The sequence below is a fragment of the Cetorhinus maximus genome, chromosome 10, assembly GCF_964194155.1.
Source record: "Cetorhinus maximus chromosome 10, sCetMax3.hap1.1, whole genome shotgun sequence".
In the NCBI taxonomy this organism is placed as follows: domain Eukaryota; kingdom Metazoa; phylum Chordata; class Chondrichthyes; order Lamniformes; family Cetorhinidae; genus Cetorhinus; species Cetorhinus maximus.
The window spans coordinates 16,187,076-16,206,439 of NC_135888.1; the positions used below are offsets into that span (position 1 = coordinate 16,187,076).

The 19,364-nt window shown below is 43.1% G+C and overlaps 1 protein-coding gene across 1 annotated transcript in view; it reads left to right on the plus strand.

Moving 5' to 3' along the window:
• The window catches only part of LOC144685485 (neuronal calcium sensor 1), a 148,541-nt gene that overhangs the window by 2,193 nt on the left and 126,984 nt on the right, over positions 1 to 19,364 (plus strand). The window contains exon 2 of the mRNA XM_078550053.1: positions 2,296 to 3,047. Within this exon, the coding sequence (XP_078406179.1) occupies positions 2,984 to 3,047 (64 nt within the window). The 5' untranslated portion in view covers positions 2,296 to 2,983. The remainder of the gene's footprint in view (positions 1 to 2,295; positions 3,048 to 19,364) is intronic.

Here is a 19,364-nt window from a genome sequence, read left to right on the forward strand (position 1 = left end):
CGTGATGGAGGGCGTTGATGTTGGGTCAGGTGCAGCCCCATAAATGTTTGATTTCTTTTTCTGTTGATATGATACATATGCTGTGTCAAAAAATAGTGCAAATTAAGAATTCGTGGGAGTAGTGTGAATTGGCTAAAAGTTGTATTGTCTACTATGATTCTAAAAAGGAAGCTTGAAATCTAACTGCGAAGGGGAATCCCAGAAGTTAAAATTGGTGTAACATTGATGTGCTCACCCTAGGGGTCTCTGCAGTATTTACAATGCTTTTATATTCCACTGTGTACACAGGGAATATATTGAACTGGTGTTGTCACCATGCTGCATGCAGGCTTTGCTATTTGGGTATGTGTGGGAAAGATCAAAGGCTCACTGTGAACTGAGACAAGGCATTTGCTAGCATTTGGTTGTTGTGAAGGCTCTGGGTATTCATTTTGTATATAGATATCTTTATTTAAAAAGTAGGTTTGGTGGTTCTATGGTAAAGCCAGAGTCATTCGGAACTCAAAAGTTGACCAACCCTCTATTATTTATAGAGGAGAAAATTGATCAAGCTTTTCACTCCTGACAACTGCACGAGTCCTAATGGAAATGGGTGAATGCTGAGTAGAAACTGGATTCAGTGTAATTATGTTGTATCACCTGCAGTCAATTAGCCAACCAGAACTCTGTGCAAAATATGAAAGGATAAGTTCTGTCCATGGATCCATACCATAGTGTGAGGGGTCAACACGGAGAGCAGGGTAGAGAAATTGGATGAAAAACAGTGGAGCATTGAGAAACTGTGCTACCAAATTTATTTTCAATAGAGTTTGTGATAAATCAAATTCAATTGGCTGCATTCTATATTATCTGATTTCAGCAAAGCAAGCTTTATTGCAGATGGCTTAATTGATCTATACACTTTTTTTTCCAGTTTTCTCCTTTTACCTGTGCCCCTCTGAAGGAGGCGATTCGTTGGAACAAAGCATGTCCTTCTTGTTGCCTGCATGGAATATGAGTGTCATTAACAGCTTATTGCTGCAAGCATGTTTCTTCCCCTGGTACCCACACCACAAACAATTCCAACAGGCATTGCCGGATAGTGATCAGAAGGGGGATTCCTGCTTGAGTTTCAGCCATCTTCAGCTTCAGTTTTTTTTTTAAAAATCTGTAATCTAGTTGATAACTCTCTCCCTCTCCCTGCACAACCTTGGTGTCTTATTTGACCCTAAGCTGGGTTCCAAACTGCATATCATCTATTATCAAGACAACATGCTTCCACATTTGCAATATTGCCTATCTTCAGATCATCACCAGATCTTTGCATTAGCTATTATCTGTGCTTTTGTTGGCTTGACATCCTGAACACCCTCTTTACTGACCCCCAAACTCCTCCTCAAACATGACTCAGCTTGTCTAAAACTTCACAACCCACATTTTCCACAATAAGTTTAATTCATTTGTTACCCACTAACCTCCTCTGATTCCCTGTCTCGCAAATGTAGTAAATTCTAAATCCTTGTACCATTTACAAATTTTCCATGCTCTTGCCCCACCCTGTAGCTCATCAAACTCTTTCCTGCACAGCTCTGACTTTGGACTCCTCTACATTTCCTCTTCCGTTCTCTGCCATTTACTTAGTAATAAATTTACTGATGCACAATAGCAGCAGTGTGTACCATTTACAAGATGCACTACAGGAACTCACCAAGCCTCCTGAGCCAGCACCTCCCAAACCCATGACCACTATCTAGAAGGACAAGGGCAGCAGACATATGGGAACATAGCCACCTGGAAATTCCCCTCCAAGCCACTCACCATCCTGACTTGGAAATATATTGCCTTTCCTTCACTGTCGCGGGGTCAAAATCCTTGAACTCCCTCCCTAACAGCACTGTGGGTGTAGCTACATTACAGTCACTGCAGCGGTTCAAGAGGCAGCTCACCACCGCCTTCTCAAGGGCAATTAGCAATGGGCAATAAATGCTAGCCTAGCCAGCGATGCCCACATCCCATGAATTAATTAAAAGAATTCCAGCATCTTACTGGTAGCCCAGCTGAGATCAGCAAATTCAATACGGTTAGAGAATCAAACATGGGGGCTTTTGAGATCTGTACAGCTAAGCTGATCATTGCTTTATCGAGCTGAGCCATCAGTGCAGTCTGGTGCAGACTGTGTAATTACCTCCTTAGTTTAAGGGAGCATGAGGTGTCCTGTTAATGGATCTTTTTCACCCAGTTGCAATGAATTGACCTCTTGTGATCTGTATAATCATATCGTTGTGTACAGTACCTGTGCTATTTTGTTTCTTCCAGGATTCCAAGGATTGTAGCATTGATTAACTGCTCCATGCACTGTAACCCAGGACACCAATGCATTGAGAGTTGACCATATGCAGTACTGTAATGCTGTAGCCACGCTTGAACAGTTTAAAGTGCATCATCAATTTCTAAAAATAGAACAGAATAAAACAACTCATTAAATTGACTCAACCCAGAGGATACAAAAGACAAAGAAACACTGAAAACACCACCCATCGCCCATAGAGGCTAAATTGAGCAATCGTCATTGCAGCCAGGGTCAGTGATTATCAACACTTGATACCAAAGGAAAGCTGAAAACACCACCCACCTCCCCAAGGGGCTAAATTGAGCAAACCGCCGTGGCAACTGGGGACAACGGCTATCGACACTTCACACCAAAGAAAAGCTTCGCTGATTCTGAAGAAAAGAAAAATCCAGAGTGAATTTTGACTTTGTGTTTGGGCTGCTTATCGAGCCTGTGGTGGAGCGACAAACAGGCCATTATTAAACCATCACCAAGGAAACCACAGCTGTGCAACATTACGTAGAGAGAGCACAGGAGGTATCCTGAGAATATTTCATTTCAAGAACTAACTTAAGCTCACCATTAATATTTCTGACCTGTTTGAATCTCAGATTTCTTCAAACTTTAATATACACTTGCCAAAAAATACATTTTCCCATGTGTTAAGTTGCTGCAATGGGGAAATCCAACAGTAAGCTGAAGCCTGAAGTTGTAGAGGAGCTGACGAGGAAAACATACTGTAAGTATTAAAGAAAAATGTGAACTATGAAGGCATGTTTATTTTTCAACTTCAGTTTTTTTTTCCTTTATCTGTCCCTGTGCCATGCACATTTTTTTAGGCTGCATTTTGGGCAGGTGGTATGGGAACTTAGCATCGCCCAGCTAACACAGCTTGAGAACAAGCTATTAGGAGGTGCACAAGAGCAGCTGAGATGACTCACTTTATTTTTTAAAAGTGGACTCCTGTTCGGCAGGCGAGGGGGGGTGGGGGGGTGGAATTCTTTGCGATTTCTCCCTGCTGCCCTTCTCCCCACATAACCTCCTGAATAAAGTTAATCTAAGTCATGCTGCAGAGTAGTTGGATGCAAGTTAATGATAACGTTATTTATTTTTGCTGAATCTTTTTCTGCTGGGGAATGGTTCTGATGAATAATTATTGCTAACACTGTTGACCTCAACCTGATTGCTCATGCTCCAGCTGATCTCCCTTCAATATTTAATTTTTTAGCACCCTGTCATGTCATATTAATCATATAATCAAACTTTTCAGTCACTCCACTCCATTCAAAAATTGTTAATTGTGATAAATGTGACATTGTGTGATGGATTTGTAGCCGTTCTGCACCAGCTATCTCCTACAACAGTATCAATGACCAGTTAATTTTTTTTTAATGTTACTGGCTGAGGAAAGAATATTAGCTTGGATACGAGAGAACAGTTTTTTTGGAATGTAAACATGGAATCTTTAATATTAAACGTAAACATGCAAATTGAACCTCTGTTTAATTCCTCATCTGAAGGGCATTCTCGCTGACCGTCCACCACTCTGTAAGGCATTGGAGTGTTGGCAAAGTTTGCACATTTGAAGAAAAACATTTGCAGCAAGACCACACAGTTTTGAGTTTATGATGAATCCTGTACTGCATGAGTGGTTATGTTATTACACACAAACATAGAAAATTAGAAGCAGGAGTAGGTCATTCGGCCTCTCGAGCCTGCTCTGCCATATGATAAGATCATGGCTGATCTGATTGTGGGCTGAACTCTACTTTCCTGTCCATTATTAAACTCTCTGGGCTGTTAGTCTAAGTTCAGATCCCATCATGACAAGTTGTAAAATTGGGTTCAATAAATCATATGCTTTGAGGGCTCTCAGCAAAAAACAACAAAGTTTCCAGATTGTTGTTAAAAGCCCAACTGATTTATTATGGGCAAGGCCGACAGGCACAATCTAGTCTGCAGGTGAATCCATTGGGATTGTTTCGGGACAGCAAGTCCTAGTAAACCTGCAGAAATCCTCACCGAGGAACAACTTGGCATGGTTATACTTAAAGAATGTCAGCCAGACTCCTCCATTCCAATCTTTGTCCAACACTAAATGTAGCTTGGTACTGCCGCCACTAACCATGCTGGTGGAGTCTGACATTGCTGCCACACTGGACTTGCAGCAACATATGTAAATAAGCTTCTTGACTATGTCCTCATCAACATATCTTTTGTAGTGTCCTAAGCCCAACCATCAGTAGCTGTTTTATTACTGACCTTGCTTCCATCATAAGGTCAGAAGTGGGGATGTTCACTAATGATTACACAATACTCACCATTCATGACTCCTCAGATACTGAAGCAATCAATGTCCAAATGCAGCAAGACCTGGATAATCTCCAGGCTTGGTCTGGTAAGTGGCAAGTAACATTGCCTGACATTTGTGTGGTGCAAATGACCATCTCCAACAAGAGAGAGAATCTAACCATCGCCCCTTGACATTCAATGGCATTACCGTTGCTGAATCCCCCACTATCAACATCCTGGGGGTTACCTTCTCAAAGGCAATTAGTGATGGGCAATGAATGCTGGCCTAGCCAGTGATGCCCACATCCCATGAATGAAAAAAAAACCATTGAACAGAAACTGAACTGGACTAACCATATAAATACTGTGGCTACCAGAGCAGCTCAGAGGCTAGGAATCCTGTGACAAGTCACTCACTTCCTGACACCTCAAAGCCTGTCAAGCATCTACAAGGTACAAGTTGGGAGTGTGATGGAATACTCTTCACTTGCCTGGATGAGCTCCCACAACACTCAAGAAGCTTGACACCATCCAGGGCAAAGCAAGCCTGCTTGATTGGCACCCTTCCCACAAAATTTGACTTCCTCCACCACCGACGGATAGTGGCAGCAGTGTGTACCATCTATAAAATGCACTGCAGGGACTCACCAAGCCTCCTTAGACACTTCCTTTCAATCCATGACCACTACCATCTAGAAGGACAAGTTTGGCAGACACATGGGAGCACCACTACCTGAAAGTTCCCCTCCAAGCCACTCACTCCAAGCCTTAAAAATATTCAATGACCCCCAGCTCCGCAGCCTTTGGAGGCAGAGAGTTCCAAGGTGTCTCAACCCTCTGAGAGAAGAAATTTCTCCTCATCCCTGTCCTAAAAGGGCAACCCCTAGTTCTGGACTCACCCACAAGAGGAAACATCCTTTCCACATCCGCTTTGTCAATTCCATTCAGGATCTTATGTACTTCAATCAAGCCACCCCTCACTTTTCTAAACTCCAGTGAAATAGACTCAATCTGTCTAACTTTTCCTCATAAGACAACACGCTCATTCCAGCTACCAATCTAGTAAACCTCCTCTGAACTGCCTCCATTGCATTTACATCCTTCCTTAAATAAGGAGACCAAAACTGCGCACAATATTTGAAATGTGGTCTCACCAATGCCCTGTATAACTGAAGCATAACATCCTTACTTTTATGTTCAATTCCTCTCATAATAAAGGATAGCATTCCATTACTCTTAATTACTTGCTGTACCTGCATACTAACTTTTTGTGACTCATGCATTAGGGCACCTTGATCGCTCTGCATCTCAGAATTCTGCTGTCGTTCTCCGTTAAGTAATACTCTGCTTTTTTATTCTTCCTGCCAAAGTGAACAACTTCGCATGTCCCTACATTTTACTCCATCTGCCAGACTTTTAGCCCACTCTATCTATCTATATCAGTCTGCAAACTCCTTATATCCTCTTTGCAACATACATTCCTACCTATCTTTGTGTCATCTGCAAATTTAGCTACCATGCCTTTGCTCCCCTCATCTAAATGGTTGATATAAATTGTAAAAAGTTGAGGTCCCAACAGACTCCTGCAGGATTCCACTCGTAACATCTGCACCATCTACAAAGCACAAGTCAGGAGTGTGACGGAATACTCCCCACTTGCTTGGATGAATGCAGCTCCAACAACACAAGAAGCTTGACACCATCCAGGACAAAGCAGCCCGCTTCATTAGCACCACATCCACAAACATTCACTCCCTCCACCACTGACGCAAAGTAGCAGCAGGGTGTACCATCTACAAGATGCACTGCAGGAATTCACCAAGGCTCCTTCCAAACCCATGACCACTACCATCTAGAAGGACAAGGGCACCAGATGGATGGGAACACCACCACTTGGAAGTTACCCTCCAAGTCACTCACCACCCTGACTTGGAAATATATTGCTGGGTCAAAATCCTGGAACTCCCATCCTAACAGCACTGTGGGTGTACCTACACCACATGGACTGCAGTGGTTCAAGAAAGCAACTCACCACCGCCTTCTCAAGGGCAACCAAGGATGGGCAATAAATGCTGCCCCAGCCAATGAAGCCCACATCCTGTGAATGAATTTTTTAAAAAGAAAAAGACTTACTCATGCATACTCTGTTTTCTGCCAGCCAGCCAATCTTCTATCCCTGCTAATATGTTATCCCCTACACCATGAGCTTTTATTTTCCCCAATAACCTTTAATGTGGCACCTAAACAAATGCCTTCTGGAAATCCATGTACACATGTATACAGTCTCACCTTTATCCACAGCGCACATTACTCCTTCAAAGAACTCCAATAAATTGGTTAAACATGATTTCCCTTTCACAAAACCATGCTGACTCTTCCCGATTACCTTGAGTTTCTCTAAGTGCCCAGCTTTAACCTCCTCCATGGTTGATTCTAACACCTTCCCCATGACAGACATCAAGCTAACTGGTCTATAGTTTCCTGTTTTCCACCTCCCTCCCTTATTGAGTAGAGGGGTTATCTTTGCTACTTTGCAGTCTGATGGAACCTTTCCAAAACCTGGCAAATTTTGGAAAATTCTTCAACGTCCATCACCAAGACTGGCTCAGTAGCACCACTATCGACCCAGCTGGCTGAACCCTAAGGGACATAACTACGAAACTGGGTCTGCGGCAGGTGGTGAGGGAACCAACAAGAAAGAAAAACCTACTTGACTTTGTCCCCGCCTATCGCAGATGCATCTGTCCATGACAGTATTGGTAGGAGTGGCCACTGCACAATCCTTGTGGAGGTAAAGTCCCATTTTCACATTGAGAGTACCATCCATAATGTTTTGAGGCACTACCACCATGCTAAATGGGATAGATTTCAAACAGATCTGGCAACTCAAAACGGGGGACCCATGAGATGCTGTGGGCCATCAGCAGCAGCAGAATTGTACAATACCACAATCTGGAACCTCATGGCCCAGCATATCCCCCACTCTACCATTAGTATCAAGCCAGGGGATCAGCTCTGGTTTAATGAAGTTTGGAGGAGGGCATACTTAAAAATGAGATGTCAGCTTGGTGAAGCCACAACACTGGACTATTTGCGTGCCAAACAGTGAAAGCAACATGTGACAGACAGAGCTAAGTGATCCCATAACCAACAGATAAGCTCTGCAGTCCTGCCACATCCAGTCGTGAATGGTGGTGGACTATTAAACAACTAAGTGGAGGAAGAGGCTCCACAAATATCCTTATCCTCAATGATGGGGGAGCCCAGCACATCAGTGCAAAAGATTAGCCTGAAGTATTTGCAAAAATCTTCAGCCAGACGTGTTAAGTGGATGATTCATTTCTGCCTCTTCCCAAGGTCCCCAGCATCACAGATGCCAGTCTTCAGCCAATTCGACTCACTCTGTTTTATTCAGAAATGGTGGAAGGCAGTGGATACTGTAAAGGCTATGGGCCCTGACAATATTCCGGCAATAGTACCGAAGACTTGTGCTCCAGAACTAGCTGCGCCCTTAGCCAAACTGTTCCAGTACAGGTAACATTGGCATCTACCCAGCAATGCGGAAAGTTGCCCAGGTGTGTCCTGTACACACACAGGAGGACAAATCCAACCTGGCCAATAAGCACCCCATCAGTCTACTCTCGATCATCAGCAAAGTGATGGAAGGGATTGTCGACAGTGCTATTAAGCGGCACTTACTCAGCAATAACCTACTGACTGATGCGTGCTTTGGGTTCTGCCAGGGCCGCTCAGCTCAGCCTTGGCCAAAATTTGGACAAAAGAGCTGAACTTAAAGAGCCCTAGCAAAACTGGAGTCAATTGGAATTGGGGGGAAACCTCTCCACTGGCTGGAGTCATACCTAGCACAAAGGAAGATGGCTGTGGCTGTTGACGGTCAGTCATCTCAGTTCCAGGACACCACTGCAGGAGTTCCTCAGGGTACTGTCCAGCCACCTTCAACTGCTTCATCAGTGACCTTCCCTCCATCCTAAAATCAGAAATGAGAATGTTCGCTGATGATTGCACAATGTTCAGCACAATTCACGACTCCTCAGATACTGAAACAGTCCATGCCTATTTGCAGCAAGATCTGGACAACATTCAGGTTTGGGCTGACATGTGGCAAGCAACATTCCTGCCACACAAGTGCCAGGCAATGAGCACCTCCAACAAGACAGAATCCAACCACCTCCCCATTACATTCAATGGCAATACCATCACTGAATCACCCAGTATTCAACATCCTGGGGGGTTACCATTGACCAGGTACTGAACTGGACCAGCCATATAAACACTGGCTACAAGAGTAGATCAGAGACTGGGAACTCTGCAGAGAGTAACTCACCTCCTGGCTCCCCAAAGGCTGCCCACCATCTACAAGGCACAAATCAGGAGTGTGATGGAATTCTCTCCACTTGCCTGGATGATTGCAGCTCCAACAACACTTGAGAAGCTCACTACCATCTAGGACAAAGAAGCCCACTTGATTGGCACCCCATCCACCACCTTCAACATTCCCACCCTCCACCACTGACGTACAGTAGCAAAGTGTGTACCATCTCCAAGATGCACTGCACCAACTCACCAAAGCTCCTTTGACAGCACCTTCCAAACCCGCGACCACTACCCTCAAGAAGGACAAGTGCTGTAGATGAATGAGAGTATCACCATCAGCAAGCTCCCCTCTAAACCATACTCCATCTTGACTTGGAACTGTGTCTCGATTCCTTCACTCTCACTGGGTAAAAATCCTGGAACCCCCTCTCTAACAGCACTGTGGGTGTACCTACACCACATGGACTACAGCGGTTCAAGAAGGCGGCTCACCACTACCTTCTCAAGGGCAATTAGGGATGGGCAATAAAAATGTTGGCTTTGCAAGTGACGCCCAAGTGCTGTGAAGGAATGAAAAAGAACATAAATGCTAGGCGATGATCATCTTGCACAAGAGAAAGGTTAGCTATGCCCTCCTGAACTTGAGACGCAGCACCATCGCCGATTTCTCATCTACTAACTTCGCTGTTGACCAGAAGCTGAACTGGACTTGCTATATCAATACCATAACTACAATGCCAGGGCAAAGCTGGGTACTCTAATGTGCCACTCATCACCTGACCATTCAAAACCTACGCACCAGCTACAAGGCTGAAGCCAGGTGTGCGATGGCTAGCCACCTAAATGGCCAAGAAAAGTAACTTCATTGAAAAATATACCAGAAAAATATAAGAATAGGTAGTTCAGTACTGATACTTCACCGGCAGATATAGCTGGTACATCTCAATATGTGAGACTGAGTGACAAAAAAACACTAGCCTTCTATCCCAAAGTATAATGCATGATTTTATTTTTCTTTTGTTTCAACTTGCTCCCTCTTTTTTTAAAATGTAGCTCTTATTATTAGGTGAGTGACAATGGAATACAAGCAAATGATATGATTTGCCATTTCCTTCTTTGCTTCCTTCTGAGGTAAGCACTTTGCCAACCTTTATAGTCAGTGATGGGAATTAACTAATGTTCTGCTGCTTCGAGGCATAGTGTATTGGCCTAACTAATGACTGCAGCATAAATAATTTCAGATGCTCCTGCATAGCAAGAAGCTTTCCTGGCTGACAATTGCAGAGCAATTTCTGCTGCATCATAAAAACCAATATAGAGTGTTTGCAATTTTCTGAAAATACAAACGTTTATGTTGTTATCGCTTCATGATATTCATCACATGGGTTTGGTTGAGGGCTGTCTGCTAATCCCATATTTCCTAAGCCTTTTAGCAACCAACATACAGAAGCAAAGGAAGAGCAGTTGTTTCTAAATGCCCTCCACCTTTATTTCTAGATTAGATTGAGAGATATATCAGGTATTACAATTTATCACCATATTGCAATATTGTGTTATGTAAAAGCTAATATAGATGTATTGCCTTCTGTGATGATTATGATCAAGCCTGTGAAAATAAAAGTTTAAAAAATACTGGAAATACACAGTTGGCATCTAAAGTGAAAACACTTGAAAGTTTGGATGTGTACCCCTAAATCCACTTTGTGAGCAAGATCATAGTTTAATTCAGTAATTGCAAAATAATTTTCATTTCCAGGAGCAATATCCCAATTGATAAAAAGAAAGACTTGCACTTGTGCAGTGCTTTTCACGACCACAGGAAGTTTCAAAGTGCTTTACAGCCAATGAATTTGAAGTGTAGTCACTTTGTGATGTATGAACCGGGGCAGCTAATTTGCACACAGAAAGCTCCCTCAAACAGCAATGTAATAATGAGCAGATAATCTGTTTTTATGCTGTTGGTTGAGGGATAAACATTGGCCTGGATATCGGGGAAAACTGCTCTTCTTTGTAGTAGTGCCACGGGATCTTTACATCCACCTGAGCAGGCAGATGGGGCCTTGGTTTAATGTCTCATCCAAAAGGCAGCACCTCCAACAGTGTAGCACACTCTCAGTACTGTACTAGAGTGTCAGCCTTGAATCCTGCTCAAGCAGAAGTAAGACTTCAACACAGAAACTTTTGACTCAGTGGTGAGCTTGCTACCAACTGAGCCATGGCTGACATTTAGTAGAGTTCACTATATGTAGAAAGCACTGTATTTCCTGGTGTCACCTTTGAAGTAGCACTACTAGCCATATGATTCAAATTTAACTTATTCATTTTTGCATGCTTTCTTCTCTCCTTAAGACCATCTCCAAAAGATACTTGTGTATCTTGAAGTGGTCATTGTTCATGCATGAGGCTAGGCTGCGAATGAATATAGGCTGTTTGACTGCCCTTGTCTGACCCTGACCTGACCAATGTTTACACATGCAGTGTCCAGCACTGATTACTGAAGGTGAACAGTGAATGAAATTCTCTGACTTGCACCCATCCTTCCTCACCCACTCCGATATTATAGGTTGACCTAGAATTGATCCTTTTTATCTCCCAACCTGTACGGGGATAGTTTGCCTTAAATTAGAGCTTCTTTGCAGGAGGGTGGCTTGAGACCAAACAGCTCAGCCCCCATTTGGGTTCAAATTCTTCCAGTATGATTGCATTTCCACACCATGATTAGTTTCTCTTAATGGATTTACTAATCAAATTAAACCAAGATTCCCGTCGATTTCCGCTTATGTATCGTTGTGCAGTCTAATGTGCACACATGTCCACAAAAGACATAGCAGAAATAGTGGAGAACCAAGATTCTCATGACATACTTGGTCAGCATCCTGGTACTCCCTCCATAACAGCATTGTGAGTGTAACTATCTCACGTGGACTGCAGTGGTTCAAGAAGGCAGCTCACCATCACCTTCTCAAGGGCATTTTGGGATGGGCGATAAATGCAGGCCTAACCAGATTGAATTAAAAAAAACACTAAGGAACTTAAAATAATTAATATTAATACAGAAAATGCACTGGAGAAATTAATAGGACTTAAAGCTGAAGAATCCCCCTGGACCTGATGGCCTACATCCTAAGTTCCAAATAAGGTGACTGCAGAAATAGCGGTGCATTGGCTGTGATCTTGTAAAATTTCCTAGATTCTGGAACAGTTCCATTGGGTTGGAAGGTAGCAAATGTAACACTGCGATTCAAGAAAAAAGGGAGAGGGAAAGCAGGATAACTACAGGCAGTTAGTTGACATCAGTCATCAGGAAAATATTGGAATCTATTATTAAGGGAGTGGTAATGGTGGACACTTAGAAAATTAAATGATTAGGCAGAGTCAACCTGGTTTTCAGTAAGGGAAATTGTGTTTGACAAGTCTATTAGCGTTTTTGAGGATGTCATTAGCAGTGTAGATAAAAAGAACAAAATGTATATTTGAATTTTAAAAAAACATTCAATAATGTTACATAAGACAAGGGCTGATGGGGCTGTGGCTAATATGTTAGTTTTGATAGGGGATTGGTTAAAGGACAGAAAACAGAGGAATGAACTAGTCAATTTCAGGCTGTTACTAATGGCATGCCACAAGGATGAGTGCTAGAGCCTCAGTTATTTACAATTTACAGTAATGACTTAGATGAAGGCATCGGGTGTACTGTATCCCAAGTTTGCTAATACACAAAGCTTGATGGGGAAGTAAGATCTGAAGAGGACTCAGAGACTGCAAAGAGATATAAACATGTTAAGTGAGTGGGCAAGAAGATGGCAGATGGAGTACAATTGGGGAAATGTGGGGTTATTCACTTTGGGAGGAAGAATAGAAAAACAGAATATTTTTTAAGTCATGGGAAGCTAATAAATGTTGGTGCTGAGAAGGATTTGGGTGTCCTTGTACATGAAACATAAAGTTAGCATGCAGGTACTACAAGCAATTAAGAAGGCCAATGCCATGTTGGTCTTGATTGCAAGGGGATTAGAGCATAAGAGTAAAGAAGTCTAGCTACAGTTGTACAGGGCTTTGATGAGACTGCACCTGAGTTCTGTGTACAGGAAAAGTATACTTGCCTTAGGAAGGGGGTGCAACAAAGGTATATTAGACTGATTCCTGGGATGCGAGGATTGACCTGTGAGGAGAGTTTGAGTAGAATGGGCCTATATGCTTTAGAGTTCAGAATAATGAGAGGTGATCTCATTGAAACGTGTAAGGTTCTGAGAGTTTTGCCGAGAGTCTGTTTCCCCTGGCTGGAGAGTCAAGAACTGGGATTCATTGTCTCAGGATAAGGAGACAGCCATTTAGTACTGAGGTAAGAAATTTCTTCACTCAGATGGTTGTGGAATTCTCTATCCTACAGGGCTATGAATGCTCAGTCATTGAGCATATTCAAGGCTAAGATAATGGAGTTTTGGACTCTAAGCAAGTCAAGGGAAATGAGGATTGGCAAAGGAGTTGAGATAAAAGATCAGCCATGATCTTAGGTGGAGCAGGCTCAATCCTATTTCTGCTTCCATTTCTTATGTTGTTAGTGTCGCAGCATCATTCGAAATTTCTGCAGTATTCTGTATGGGATCGGAGATGTGAAATTGGTTTACCTTTAATGGGATTAAGTGTTATGCTAAACATTAATGGTAATGATTCTGTTAACTGCTTGTATAAGGATTATCAAATTATTTTTAATTTTTGAGATTGCTGATACTGTGAGGCATCATGAAAATTAAAGGCTTCTACAAGTTTGCCATTGTATATCAGTTAATGGTGTCCACCCTCCACAGCTCTTTAAAAGTACATTTATAATTGCTGAGGCCCCCTGTGTGCTGTCAGATGTTGCAGGACAGTTTCTACGTCATAGTTTAACTTGCAAAATAACTAAAGGGTTGCTTGTAGGGAACGTTCATGTAGACCAGAGAACAATTTATATGCCTCAACCCATCTGTTAATAAATGCAGCCCCCTTTTTGTTTTTATAATGCCATTTAGAGGTGATTGTGCTTCCTGATATGTTTGCAGTTCCTAACTTAGTTACATGATACAACACCTGTCCTTTGCTGGTTATAACATTGACAATTTTCGCTCAGTTTGAAGAAATCAGTGAAGCTATGGTAAGCGATAAACTCTACTTGTCACCGCTACACTCATTCACTCAGGAAGAATAAGAAAGAAGTGTATTATCTAAATGGTGAGAGATTCAGAGGGTTCTGGGTATCCTAGTGCATGAATCACAGGCTAGTATGCAGGTACAGTAAGTAATTAGGAAAGCTGATAGAATGTTATCATTTATTGTGAGGGGAATTGATTATAAAAGTAGGGAGATTATGCTTCAGCTATACAGGGCACTGGTGAGACCACATCTTAAGTACTATGTACAGTATTGATCTCCTTATTTATGGAAGGATGTAAATGTGTTATAAACTGTTCAGAGAAGGTTTACTAGACTAATACCACGAATGGGCGGGTTGTCTTATGAGGAACGGCTGGACAGGTTAGGCTTGTATCCACTGGAGTTTAGAAGAGTTATGGGCAACTTGATTGAAACCTTTAAGATCCTGGGGGTCTTGACAGGGTGGATATGGATAGAATGTTTCCTCTTGTGGGGTATTCTAGAACTAGGGGACAAGGTTTAAAAATAAGGGGTGTCTCATTTAAGACAGCGATGAGAATTTTTTTTTCTGAGGGTCATGAGTCTTTGGGACTCTTCCACAAAAGGCAGTGCAAGCAGAGTCTTTGAATATTTTTAAGACAGAGCTAGATATATCCTGGAAAAACAAGGGGGTGAAAGGCAGGAATGTGGGGATCAGATCAGCCATGATCTTATTGAATGGTGGAGCAGGCTTGAGCGGCCGAGTGGCCTACTCCTGCCCTAATTCGTATATTTATATGCTCATTTGGTGGCTGCTTTTGCAAGGTTTCTTGGCTGCTTCAGTGCTCCTTTCTCAGTCATCCTTGCCTGCTCATATCAGCTCTGAGCAGCTTCAGAGAGAAACAAAACAGCGGGTGAGAAGTTAGTGAGAGAGAGAGAATCATCATGGGGAGAGAGGAAGAGAGAGCACAGGAGGAGATGAGCAGCAAAGGGAAGTGCGGTGAGAATGAAGGAAAGAAGAGGAGTGGCAGATGGTGACAGGCACAGCAACAACGTTAAGTGTCATAACGATTTTGTGTCTCAAGGCGTTTCACAGGAACATTATCAAACCAAATTTGACACTGAACCATGAGAGATTATAACAGATGACCAAAGGCCTGCTGAAAGTCAGAGAAAACAGAGGCAGAGAAATTAGGGAATGAATTCCAGAGTTTAGGACCTAGACAGCTGAAGTCACACCACCAATGGTGAAGCACTTAAAATTGGAGGTCCACAAGAGATTGGAAACAAAGAAGTACAGTGTTCTCGGATGGTTGTAGGCCTGAAAGAGGTCACAGACATGGGGAGGGGTGAGGCCATGGATGGTGGAATTTGAAAACGAGAGAATTTTCAAATCAATGTGTTGCCAGACTGGGAATAAGCATAGACCAGTGAGCATAGGTGAAGGTCAAACCCAGGTCAGATACGATACTAAGGTTGTGTGTGGTCTGATTCAGTCTCAGCCAGTGGCCACAGAGAGGGATGGAGTTGGTGACTAGGGAGCAGGGTTTTGGTTGGGACTGAAGGCAGCAACTTCAATCTTCCCAATATTTAGTTGGAAGGAATTTCTGCTGATGCAGAACTGGATGTGAGACAAGCAGTCTGACAAAGCAGAGAGAGGTAGTGACGAGGTAAAGTTGGATGGTGTTGGCATATGTGTGGAATCTGACTTTGTGCTTTTGGATGATATCACTGAGGGGCAGCATGTAGATGAGAAATAGAAGGGGGCAAAGGATAGATCCTTGGAGCTTCCAGAGGTAATGGTTTGGAAGGAGAAGCCATTGCAGGTGATTCTCTGGCTATGTCTGGATAGATAAGAATGGAACTAGGCAAGTGTAGTCCCACCCAGCCAGGTGTCAGAGGAGTGGCATTGGAGGAGGATTTTGCAGTTAAGCGTGTCAAAGGCAACAGATAGGTTGAGAAAAATGAGTGAAAGTTTACAAAGTTCAAAGCCACATAGCAAATCATGTGTGATGTAAAGGGCCATTCCAATACTGTGACAGGGTTGGAAACTTGATTGGAGGGATTCAAGCATGGAGTTGCTGGAAAGACAAGGCAGAGATTTAGAAGGTGACAACATGTTCAAGGACTTAGAAACGGTAAGGGTGTTTGGAGTTGGGGCAGTAATTTACAAACACAGAGGGTTCTAGGGTTATTATTTTGAGGAGGGGGGTGATGGCGGAAAATTTGAAGGTGGGGGATTAGTTTAGGAAAGGGAATCATTAACAATATCACCTAACCTGAGGGTCAGGAAGGGAAGTTGGCTGGTCAGTTTAGTGGGAATAGGGGCAAGGGAGCAGGAGTTGGGTATCATGGACATGATGGGAAATAGGAAAGAAGATGGTAGAGGCAGGAACCCTCACAACATTTAAGAAGTATTTAGATGAGCACTTGAAATGCCATAGCATACAGGGCTACGAGCCAAGTGCTGGAAAATGGGATTAGAATAGATAGGTGCTTGATGGCCGACATGGACATGATGGGCCGAAGGGCCTGTTTCTGTGCTGTATAACTCTATAAACTAGAGAACGATGCATATTCAGGACTGGGGGAACTTGGGGGAAGTTTGACTTGGTGGGCTAGGGGAAGAGAGGGAAGCAGCAGAGGCAGCCTAATGTATCTCCTCTTCTATTCCTCTTCTGCCCCTATCCCACCACTTGTACTAGTATGCCAACACTTCCTGTTGAGGCTCATACATTAGTAACGGCCATTAGGACAATGTTGTGGAGGATACTTGGCACCTGTAAAACCTCACCTCAGGAATGAGGAGTCAGTGCCTTTGGGATTGGAGGTGAGGTGAGAAAATCACTGAGGTGAGTGAAGTTGCAGTTAACTGCTGATGAGGCCATGTAGGCATAAATCGCAAACATGCTACTTGAGTATTGAAAGGGTTAAAACAATGATGCAGAAGCTTAAATGTGCTAAATGAATGAAATCTGGCCTGAGGTGCATTCTAACATTTAGCACAGTCCTGGGAGACATACACTATGCTTTATCAGTGATGCAGAGGAAAATAACTTTGTATTTGCATTCCTAACATTCTGTTCTTGCAGCATGAACTAATGATCGATGGAATCCAGCAGAAAGTGTTCAAAAGCTAAATCTGCTTTCATTGATTCCCAGCATTTTGGTGCCTTCCAGAAATTAGCTGGGGACTGAATGCTGACTTGTTAATGAATGATAGCTTTGCCTAAACTAATTGGAACCTAGTTCCTGTTCAATATTTCCAATATAAGTTGTTTTGCAGAAACTTGAGGTTACAATTCTGATTTTATATTTTTCCTGTCCACTGAAACAAATCTCTATTCCTTCTTGCTGTGGCTTGCAAAGCAATGGACTCCGCTAAGCAGAGACGCTGCTGACCTGATGCAGGTTCGTTCTGTTTTGAAACCAGCTGCTTTAGGGAGGGATGAGAGCAGGCTAAAAGCATTTCTTCTGGCTGGGTGATGTCCAATGTGTGTGTAAATACTAGCCCACGTTTAAGATTGCAGGAGTTCGTCAGGTAGTGTCCTAGGCCCAATCACCTTTAGCTGCTTTATCAGTGTGGGGATATGCGCAGATGATTGCACAGCATTAAGTACCATTTTCAACTCCTCAAATAATGAAGCAGTCTATGCCTACAGGCAGCAAGACCTGGACAACATTCACTCTAGGGCTGATAAGTGACCAGTAACATTAGTCCCACAGACAATGACTATCGCCAACAAGAGTGAATTAACCATCTCTCCATGATATTCAACAGCATTGCCATTGCTGAATCCCCCACCATCTACATTCTGGAGTCACCAATGACCAGAAGCTTAACTGGACCAAGAACAGGTCAGAGGCAGGGAATTCTGCAGAGATTACCTCACCACCTGACTGCCCACAGCCTGTCCAAAAGCTACAAGGCACAAGTCAGGACTGTGATGGAATACTATCCATTTGCCTGGATGAGTACAGCTCCACAACACTGAAGAAGCTCAACACCATTCAAGGCAAAGCAGCCCACTTGATTGGCACCCCATCCACTACTTTAAACATTCGATGCCTCCATCACTGGTGCACAGTGGCAGCAGTATGTACCTTATACAAATACACTGTAGCGACTTGCCAAGGCTCCTTCAGTGACACCCTCCAAGTCCACAACTTCTACCACCTAGAAGGACAAGGGCATCAGATGCATTCGAACACCGCTACCTGCAAGTTCCCCTCCAAGCCGCACATTACCCTTCCTTCACTGTTGCTGGGTTAAAATCCTGGAATCCCTTCCTAACAGCGCTTTGAGATGTATTGCAGCAATTCAAGGAGGCGGCTAACCGCCAGCTTCTCAAGGGCAATTCAGGATGAGCAATAAACACTGGCCTTGCCAGTGACGCTCACATCCCAAAGACAAATAAAAAAAATCTCCAGTTCACAGGATAATTATGGATAAAGTTAATCTGTTAGATTTTTAGTTCATCATTTCAGAATTGTTCAAAATAACTTCTCTCCTCCGTTAATCCAGTTGCTTCTTATATGGTTCCAGGGCTTTGTTTCTGTAACTATGTCTGGGGGCCTGTTCTATATATTGATCACTCTGAAGAAAAATTTTCTGATTCCGGGCCTAAATTTGCCTTCTACTAATTTGTTCAAATCTTGCAATTTAAAATAATTTTCTGGATTTAGAGAGCGGGACAGGTAGACAAGGTGGTTAAGAAGGCATATGGGATACTTGCCTTTATTAGCTGAGGCATAGAACATAAGAGTAGGGAGGTTAAGCTGGAACTGTATAAAACTCTGGTTAGGCCACAGCTAGAGTAATGCATACAGTTCTGGAATCTGCATTATAGGAATGATGTGATTGCACTAGAGAGAGTGCAGAGGAGATTTACCAGAATGTTGCCTGGGCTGGAGAGTTTTAGTTATGAGGAGAGATTGGATAGACTGGGGTTGTTTTCCCTGGAGCAGAAGAGATTGAGGGGGGGGGCCATGATTGAGGTGTATAAAATTATGAGGGGCATAGATAGGGTAGACAGGAAGGAACGTTTCCCCTTGGTGGAGGGATCAATAACCAGGGGGCATGGATTTAAGGTAAGGGGCAGGAGGTTTAGAGGGGATGTGAGGAAGAATTCTTTCACCCAGAGGGTGGTGGGAACCTGGAACTCACTGCCTGAAAGGGTGGTAGAGGCAGAAACCCTCAAAACATTTAAGTAGTATTTGGATGTGCACTTGTGATGCCATGGCATACAAGGCTATGGGCCTAGTGCTGGAAAATGGGATTAGAATAGCTAGGTACTTGTTTGACTGGCGCAGACTC